The sequence below is a fragment of the Phoenix dactylifera genome, chromosome 9 (genome assembly GCF_051530095.1).
Source record: "Phoenix dactylifera cultivar Ajwa chromosome 9, Ajwa_hap1_PhDact_Kaust_v1.1, whole genome shotgun sequence".
In the NCBI taxonomy this organism is placed as follows: Eukaryota; Viridiplantae; Streptophyta; class Magnoliopsida; order Arecales; family Arecaceae; genus Phoenix; species Phoenix dactylifera.
The window spans coordinates 22,994,837-23,005,136 of NC_143198.1; the positions used below are offsets into that span (position 1 = coordinate 22,994,837).

At 44.1% G+C, this 10,300-nt stretch overlaps 1 protein-coding gene across 1 annotated transcript; it reads left to right on the forward strand.

Moving 5' to 3' along the window:
- The first annotated feature begins 5,716 nt into the window (after positions 1-5,716).
- Positions 5,717-10,295, forward strand: LOC103695872 (receptor-like serine/threonine-protein kinase SD1-8). The gene is made up of 7 exons (XM_017847047.5): positions 5,717-7,001; positions 7,883-8,011; positions 8,092-8,261; positions 8,538-8,748; positions 9,234-9,471; positions 9,618-9,768; positions 9,858-10,295. The coding sequence occupies exons 1-7, from the start codon at positions 5,726-5,728 to the stop codon at positions 10,164-10,166; spliced, it is 2,484 nt and encodes an 827-aa protein (XP_017702536.5). The 5' UTR covers positions 5,717-5,725; the 3' UTR covers positions 10,167-10,295.
- Positions 10,296-10,300: the final 5 nt, after the last annotated feature.

Below are 10,300 nucleotides of genomic sequence, written 5' to 3' on the forward strand. Positions count from 1 at the left end.
GTCTTTAACTATGGCTTAATCTTCGGGCTAAAGGTAACGTCCAACTTGGACAAGTTCACCATTTGACGAGAGGCCAAACAATAATGCTAAAAAGTCTCCCCAAAGATTACCGCGTTCTGTCTAGTGGCTCCGGCATGAAACAAGCAGTCAACATCAAACATGAGGTATGAGATCGGTGGGGAACCCGCTGATGGCACATAAAACTCCAAACTTGGCTAGAGGTAGCAGCTCGGAGGGCTCAAAATAGCACATTAGCACAGATGATAACCAGGTTTGGAGACAAAGGGCATCCTTAGCGCAAGCCAACCACTGACCTAAAAAAGTTTATCGACGAGCCATTAACTAGGATAGCAAAGGAAGTGGCCCATACATAGCCCAAAATCTAGCTGATCCACACACCTCAGATCCGATGCTCTCCAAGGCATGGATTAAAAAATTCCAACTCATACGCACTTTCTATGTCCAGCTTCACGACCATAAGACTGCAGTAACTTGAGGCCCTTTGGAGATCGTGCATGAACTCTTGGGTGATGATCACATTGTCGATGACACTGTGGCCCCCCACAAAGGCCTCCTACTCCAAACAAATGATGCAAGGGAGAATCGGCATCATCCTAGTCACCGGAATCTTTGCGATGGCCTTATACAAGGTAGTGCAAAGACTAATAGATCTATAGCGACTGGGCTTACTAGCATCTGGCTTCTTTAAAATGAGAGCAATGAAGGTTCCCTTCCATGCATCATGCATCTCTGCCATGACAAAAAATTGTTGGATAGTAGCAACCATCTCTTCGCGAATGATTGTCCAATATCTTTGAAAAGGTAAGGGTGGAAAGCCATCCAGGCCATGGGTCTTATCCTCAGCCATAGACTAGAATGCACTATGTATCTTCCATTTCGACACTAGAGTAGTAAGTAAATAGTGCTCATCAACACTGACCTGCTCGATAGCTAGTAGAATAAAGTCTGCCCCGTCTCCTCTCGATCTGGTAGTCCATCTCGACATGAAAAAGTGGAAAATGTTATGTCTCATGGTCTCAGCACAATCTATCATCTGGCCACTACTATCCTTCAGTTTTAGAATGTTGTTCCCCTATCTATGATAATGGTAGATTGGTAGAAGAATCTAGTATTTTTGTCCCCCTCCTTGATCATTGGACTCTTGATTTCTGGCACCAAAAAACCTTATGCTACTTCAGTAAGGAATGGTGCTCCGATAGTTGCATCCTAAGCTGTGCAAGCTCACTAGGGAAAAGACCTTCATCTTGGGCCTCCCTAGCCTGAAGATTAGCAATGATGGCTTCGAAACCCTCCAGTCTTCTGAAGATATCACCTACCTCCACCCAATTCTAGCTCCACAGTCTCTGCTTTATGAGCTCCGGCTACGGGTAACCCTATACATGGCATCACCTCAAACCAGTACCGCCCAAGCCCCACACACAACCTCCCATGACCGAGGGTAAGAGATCCCAACATTCTTAAACCGAAAAGAAGGGGGGGGGGGGGACGGGAATGCCAACATATGTGCAAATCACAATGGGATAGTGATTAGAAGCAATGTGAGGAAAGTGTTGCACCTGATAGTTTAGAAATCGCTAAGTCCGGTCGGCCGTGGCATAGGCCCTATCGATCCTCTTCCATACTCTTATACTCTCGAGCCGATTGTTGTACCAAGTAAAGCTGGCATCAGAGAAATAGAGATCCACCAAACCATTGGCCTCAATGAAGTCTCAAAACTTCCTAATCCCAATCTTGTTAGAGAAGCGTTTAACACCCCTCTTCTTCTGGGGTCCTAGAATACAGTTAAAATCACCTATCACCATAAGAGAAATCTATTGCCTAGCCAAGTTGGACACCTCATTCCAAAGAACCCTTTGTTCCCTATACTCTGTGCTAGTATAAACTACCGATAGGATCTAGGGGGCACCATCGAGTTCAGTGATCACCACGACGACCTATTAGGTACAATTATGGAAAGCATCAACAAACACCTCACCCGTCCGCCAACCAACAATAATGCCTCCAAAAAGAGCCTGAGCCTTGATAGCATATATGTTCCAAGTGGCTAGGAAACGCCGCTTGATTCCGCTCAAACTTCTACCGGAGAGATGAGTCTCATAAATCATGCAAATGTCTAGTTTGTGCAACTGAATAAGTCTCTTAAACGAAGATAAGAAAGAGGGTTTCTGGGGCCCTCTACAATTCCAACATAGGAGTTTCATCACTGAGAAGGAGAAAGTAGGAGAGGAGGGGGCTCCTTATCTCCACCCGCCGCACTGGCCTCCGCCTGCAGCACCTTCGGGGTCGCCCCTCCACTGGGCCCCTAGGTCTTCCGGCCAAACACAAGCACTTTCTTAATTTGCTCCACCGTTGCGATATGCTCTGCCTCGCCATCAACCGAGGAGGAGGATGGAACCGGCCTCCTAGCCCCCCCAGGCATCAGCCGATAATCTCACTCCACAAGAGAAGCACACATGCCCTAATCTCGGACCAAAGGCGAGCTCGGCCTCCCCTGATAGTTGTTGCCAATCTTCACCGCTGACCCTTTCGTTGCATGCGCCTCTTGGGTTTCCACCTCTTCGCCATCTAGGGTGGATTGTCTTGCCGGGGAAGAAGCCACCACAGCCACACCGAGGGATGGTTGTTTAGCTTTGTTAGTAAGGAGGGACGCAACTGCCCCCACAGCCACCGGGATTGGGGTTGACTCGACCACACCTGAATCGGATAGCCGTTCAGTTCACCGCACTAGTCACCACCGCTGGGAGACGAGCGGGATGGGGGGAGGAACAACTTCAACCTCAGATGGCTTGAGGAGTGCCACTTGGACTGAGCCGCTTTTCCTCTAGGCTAGGCCGACCCGCCTTTCAAGGATGGTGGGCTTCTTTCCCACTTCAGAAAACCCCCTTCTGACATAACAACATCTGGCCCGCATCCACTTGCAACTGGGTCGGCCTTCTTAGACCCGAAACTCATCCCACACTCCAGCAAAGGGTCAAAATGCGATCTAGGCCCCAAGGATGTTGGCCTAGACCCATCACCCTACTGCCACGTGTCCCTTATCGCGCGGTTTTTTATTGGAGATCGATGGCGCACAACCTACAACGGTTTTTGCCAACCGAGGAGGAATACGTACAACTCGGCCTATTCATGCGAAAACTTGGTAGATATGGGGACGATCCTAGACTAGATGAATCCGGGGCAGACTTGATTGTCTTCTTGATTCGTTGTCCCTTCACTACTCAGGGTTGCTGGATCTTCCATGGGTCAAACACCGGCCGACTTGCCAAATCCCGATGAACCGACTCTCCCGGTGTGTGCCCTAATCAAATGCCTTTTCCACCACCATTGGTGCCGAATTAGCCCCATCTGCTCCAGGGTTGCTAAACTTGGCTGTAGGTCACCATTGCTAGGAATGGTAGAGAAAATCTACACTCATCATCCATATAATTTATCCATCCATATTGACAGCAAAAGATGGGGATATTTTCATAAACAAAAGCCTGCAAAAATATCCTAATTCAGCCTCTAATCAAGATCCCTGGTTTAAGTGGCTCCAAAGCATTGATCTCCACTTTAATCCTAGCATAACCCAACTTTTGGAGCTGGTTATTGAAAGCATCCACTGCTAAGGGGCGTTCGGTAGCCGACGCCATCCTCTGGCTGGATTTCTTGCCCCAGTATTCTAATGGCAACCCAGGAAGTCTCATCCACACTATAGTGGCTTTGATGATGTCCGATCTGGCGATGAAATCTAGGGCCCAAGCCTCCATGACCAGGAGCTGCCCGGCGACCACCCACAAACCTCCAGCGAGAGAAGCATCTGTCTGAAACCAAAAGATTAAAATTTCCAGCAATCCTGTGCACAAAATTAAAATTTCTCGAGTGGTTGGTTCATGTATGAAACCAAACATGATCAATTTGAAAAAAGCCCATGTTAATCATAAAGGGGGTATTTGGTATGAGGTGATCATCCTAAGATTATGGGTGATGTGGTTGGAGGTGATGAGATCACCGTATTTGGTTGCACCACGGTTATCCTATGTGGCAATGATCCTAAATCACCCCACTCCTCAAATCACAACTTAGACCTGTAATGAGATGCTTGTTGTTGAGGTTAGAAATCCAAGATCATCTCAATGCAGTGATCTTGGGCTGAAAGTTGAGGATAAAAATGCGTCTCAGTCTAGCAAAAAAATTAGTATATCAATATACCATTAATATATTATATTAATATTATGTATATTATATTGATATTATATATATTATATTGATATTATATATTATATTAATATTATATATTATATTTATGATATATTATATTATAATATATTATTAATCATGTTATTGTCATATTTTATTCAATGATAATTTTAAATTATAGTAGAAATTATTATTGTACTTTATATTTATATAATGAAGGTATTTAATATACTACTTTCATTTGCCTTATTTTTCTAATCAAAATTATTCTTAGTATTAAATATAATACATTATAAGTGTAAATAAAAATATTATTTTTATAATAACAATTAATATATCTTTATAGGATTAATAATTTATAAGACTTATAGATATATTTTTATGAATATATCAGGGATAATTTTGGGATTTTATGGTGAATGATCTTGAATTTCTATAGAATACCAAATAGTTTACTCATGGAAATCTTTAATCATAGAGCATATTAAACGCAATGATCTTAAATTATTGGGGATCAGATTACTTTGAGATTAGGACTATTGATGATCTAAGATCATCTTAATGATTCCATTTGGGTCACTAATGGCTCTTGTGAGATGTGACACAATAGAGGGGGTTTTTTTCCATTTTTTTCCTCCTTCAGGGGAAAAAAGTAACCTTTAATATCTTTTTTGAGAAGTAACCTCAGATCTTGGGCAAATTGGCACGGCACAGCTTATTTCCATTTGGAAACAAAGTCTAATATGAACTTCAGAAAATTCTAGCAAAGTTTCAGTCTTGAGATTTAATATCTCGTAGCTTGTCTTATCTAATGGTCATGATATTCCTCGATTATCTTGCCTTACTACAAAAGAATGCTGCTCGAGTCCTCATCAGCTTGGTCCAATTGGAAGCTCTTGTCTATTACTTTGAACGTTGACTCCACCTACCTTACATCTCCACGTAGGGGAAAATAAGCATCAAATTAATAGTTTCTCAGAGACCTCTAAACACCAGCTAGTGCAGATGGGAATGCTTGATCACTCCAAGATAATATGATACCATGCATCCATCCAATTCATTCGATGTTCGAAGGGTGGATCCTGTTATCAGTCATCCACCGTTACTCCCGGCATCATGGACTTCCAGTTCATCACCAGTCAAAGTCTTTGCAGCCCGGAGTCAAGGTCTCCTCTGTGCACGTTATTAATCACCACCAATAGAATCATAGGCCGTGTCACCGAATCCAGTGCTGTCCTCATCCCCGCTTACCATATCCAGCCGTCGGGTGTGATCAAACGTCAATAAGTTCCACCTTCAACGGTCTAAATATATACGCTAAATTTGGACGTGCTACGCCAGGTCTGCCTGCATTCCGTGATTTACCAAATATGATGGTCCAAAAAATATTCATTATAGACTAGATTTTCTGTCCTTTCTTATCATTATTAGCCTTTTTTAATGAAATGTCCAATCAAGGTTAGGTATTGATCTCAGGACATAAATACATCTGTTCTTTTTCCTTTGAATCAAAGCCCTTGGAAACATGAGGAGGCCACCCATATTCCCATCGCTTCTCTTCTTCCTCTCCACTCTCTTCACCCCCTCCATTGGAGGCGACATCCTAACTCCAACCCAGCCCCTCGGGGACGGCCAGACCCTGATCTCAGCCAGCGGGAACTTCGAATTAGGCTTCTTCAGCCCCATCAACTCCAACAACCGCTATGTGGGCATATGGTACCACGAGGTGTCGGTGCAAACCGTCGTGTGGGTCGCCAACCGGCAGCACCCAATCACTGAGCGCAAGGGAAGCCTATCGATCACCGGCAACGGCACACTCATCATCACCGACCAGAACTCCACCACCATATGGTCGTCGGGCTCTTCGGGCCGCCTCGCCAGCCCGGTCGCACGGCTCTTGGACACTGGTAATTTCATAATTACAGAGGCTAGCGATAACAGTAATCATCCGCATAGCTTTGCATGGCAGAGCTTCGATTACCCGACCGACACGCTACTCCCGGGGATGAAGCTCGCGTGGAACCTGAAGAGCCATCTCAACCGCAACGTGACGGCGTGGACCAGTCCCAGCGACCCGGCACCGGGTTACTATTCCGCGGCCATGGATGTCCAGGGCGACCCGGAGATCTTCTTATGGGCCGGAGCGCAACGGCTGTGGCGCACCGGGCCATGGGTCGGCCACAGGTTCAGCGGCGTCCCGGAGATGAAGACCTACAGCATGTTCACCTTCAACTTCGTCGATGACCGGGATGAGATCTACTACACGTTTAACATCCTTAACGGATCGATCATCTCGAGGCTCGTCGTGAACCAGTCCGGCGTGATCCAGCGAATGGTCTGGCTTGAGCAGAGCCAGATGTGGAACATCTTCTGGTTTGCTCCGAAGGACCAGTGTGACAGCGTGTCGCCGTGCGGTCCGTTCGGGGTGTGCGACCCCAACAACTCGCCGATATGCGACTGTTTGCAGGGGTTTGAGCCCAAGTCGCCGGCGAATTGGGCTCTGAGGGACGGGTCGGGGGGGTGCAAGAGGAAGACACCGCTGGATTGCCGGAACGGGACTGATGGGTTCGTGACGGTGAACGATGCTAAGCTGCCGGACACGTCGAGCTCAACGGTCGACATGAGCTTGAATTTGGATCAGTGCAGGGCTGCGTGTCTGAAGAATTGCTCGTGCACGGCCTATGCGAGTGCGAATACCAGCGGGGATGGGTGTATAATTTGGACCGCAGAGCTCACTGGTCTTAGGGTGTTCGGATTTGGCGGACAGGATCTCTACATCCGGCTAGCAGCGGCCGATCTAGGTATGTGCTATGCGATTGATCTAGATAAATAGTTAGGATTCAAATGAGATATTTATAATTCGCTCACCGTGCGTGCCAAAAACTGGTGGAGACCGGCGCCAGTTCGTATCGATCTATAGTGGAGCTTATACATTGTTAATAACATGTATAAGCCAGTGTCACTGTGTCTGAGGTGGTATTGAGTGCGACTGATACATTCAATCAAGAGCTGATCAAAACTCAGGCCGAGCTCTATAGTAGAAATTAGGCCCGATGGCTATGCCCAGATCCGGCCTGGCCCGACTGTTGGGCTTAAATTTTTGTCTAGACCCGACCCGACTTTATAAATCTGATCCTAGGCCTGACCCGACAGGCCCGAGTTTTTCTTTATTTGGAATCTGAAAATGAGCCAGAATGGCCCAACAGCTTAATTGGTTTTCTAAAACTGTATGTATTTTTCTACCTTTATATATAAAACATGGGCGGGGTTGGACCGGGCCGGGCCAATTTTAAAAGTTTCCAAGCCCGATCCGATGTTTTGGCCGGGCCGCTTTTGTTGTCCAGGCCCGAACCATGGGCTTTTTTTTTAATGCTTAATTATTTGCAAACACGATAACAAAGAACAGTATGTGAATAGTAATACCAACTAACGATAATAGTTTCTCGGGTGTCAAAGTTTTCCCGTAATTTGATTTATTCTCCTGTCTTCTTCTAATAGGACTTTTTTGGATCATGAAAGTCTTACCATATGAAGCAGCCTTGTCCTGCAAATTTGGATCGGATTTTTTTTTTTTTTTTCACGTTGCTGAAGTAGCTAAGCAACTGCTATTCTAGTTTTGAAAGAAAATGCCAACTAACAGAAAGAAAATTTCTTGCATTCATACGATCTAAGTGATGTTCAGGCTCAGCATCAGACCATTCACACCAGATCCACATAGTCGCGGTCGTCGTGGGCTCTGTTCTGGGGACTCTACTGCTTGGCTCCATTTGCTGCTGCATTTGGAAAAAGAAAAAGAGGAGAAGAAGACAAGGTAGAATTAGGCCTTCAATCTCATAATAAGTTGGTATCATATGAGAAGCTCATACTGATCATTGCTTAGTATTTCAACAGCTACGTCCATGTTAGGGACCGTTTCCTTTGCCAGCAACTACATTGATGAGGGCACTGAAGGAAGGGAATTGGAGCTGCCTTTATTTGATATGGGAACAATTGCCGCAGCAACCAACGACTTCTCTATCCAAAACAAGCTTGGAGAAGGTGGCTTTGGCCCCGTATACAAGGTATATTCTCAGTCCAAGAACCGAACTTAATAAAATGCCACAATCCGGAAACCAAATTACCAGGATGGCAGGAGTGGTCAGATAGATTGAATTATACTAATTTGTTCTGAATGATATTATCCGGGTCTGCTTCTAAAGATAGTATTCTAAATTATTACCAAAAAAAATGCTTTTCTATGTAACATGCTGCCTTCATTTGGATTTTAACAAAAGATTTGCACTGATTCTATTCTTTATACTAGCAATGACATGTAATGTTGGATGTGGTGAATTCAGGGCAAGCTGGGAGATGAACAAGAGATAGCTGTGAAGAGGCTTGCAAAGACTTCGGTGCAAGGCCTCGATGAGTTCAAGAATGAGGTAGTGCTCATTGCCAGGCTTCAGCATCGGAATCTTGTACGGCTTCTTGGCTGCTGCATTCAAGGAGAAGAAAGGATGCTGGTCTATGAATACATGCCTAACAGAAGCCTGGACGCCTTTCTGTTTGGTTAGCTAATCTTTTCTTCCCTGACACACTATTTATTATTCATTAATGATGTCATGATAAATGTGATTTTTCCTTTTGTAAAACATAGTTAACGTTTAAATCATTAATAACCTTTGCCTTCAATGTACATTACATTGACCTTTGCCTGTTTAGCTGGAGAAGTAATGGGGACTCAAAGTGACATATTGCCTAGGCTTTCTCACCTGAAATGCCACTTTAAAAAGAGATCTCGAGTTACAAATTTTGATCAGACTTCACAATCAGGTGGTTAGTCGGCCTTATCAAGCCCTACCGAGTTAGCAGAAGCTTGTCGCAGCGATGCTTCAGCTACTACTATATTGTAGACAATCTTTGTTAAAATGAGTTTTAAAGACTTCCAAGCAGTTCATTTCTCATGAATCTTGATGACTTTTAGACTGCATGCTTACTTTAGCTCACTAAAGTTTAATTAAGAGTATACTGAGGTTAACACAATTTTTCATCAGATAAAGCTAGAGCTGCGCTGCTCGATTGGCGAATCCGCTATAACATTATACTAGGGATTGCTCGTGGAATTCTTTATCTTCACCAAGATTCTAGATTTAGAATTATCCACAGGGATCTCAAAGCTAGCAATATTCTTCTCGACAAAGAAATGAACCCCAAAATATCAGACTTTGGCATGGCAAGAATATTTGGAGAGGATGAGACAGAAGTAAATACACGCCGAGTAGTTGGCACCTAGTAAGTATTTTTGAAGTATGTAATTGTATATTTGCTGGAAAACTCACCATACTATAATATTTTATACTTAAAAACTAGCAGTTTAATTGCTCCCTCGAAAAAAAAGGAGAAAACTAAACAGTCTAATCATCTTAATGATAATGCAGTGGATACATGTCTCCTGAGTATGCTATGGATGGTATCTTCTCTGTGAAATCCGACGTATTTAGCTTTGGTGTTCTAGTACTTGAAATCATAAGCGGGAAGAAGAACAGAGGGGTTTACCTCTCTCATCAACGCATGAATCTTCTAGGCCATGTAAGTACGGAAAACAGGTGCTTGTTTCCATTCAGATGCTCTGTTGATTTCTTTAAGAATTTATGACATATGCTGCAATTATTTTTCAGGCATGGAGTTTATGGAAAGAAGGTAATGGCTTGGAGTTGGTGGACGAATCAATAATTCACTCATTTCCCATGGCTGAAGCGTTGAGGTGTATAAAGGTGGGTCTCTTGTGTGTTCAAGAACACCCAGAGGACAGGCCAACAATGTCCTCTCTGGTGTTCATGTTGGGCAGTGAAAGCGCTTCTCTCCCAGACCCTAAACAACCTGGTTTTGTAACAACGAAAGGCCGCTTGGAAACTTACTCATCATCAAGCAAGCAAGACTCATTAACTGTAAATGGCTTATCAGTCACAATATTTGAAGGCCGATAGTAAATCCCAGAGTAAATGCAACCATAAGAAATTGTAAATTTTCTACTGTGGATTGGGAGAGAGGATGCCAACCAGCTAATTATCTTCAAATTTTGCTTTGCTCTGTTGGACCAACTTCATTGTCCTAAATCTAT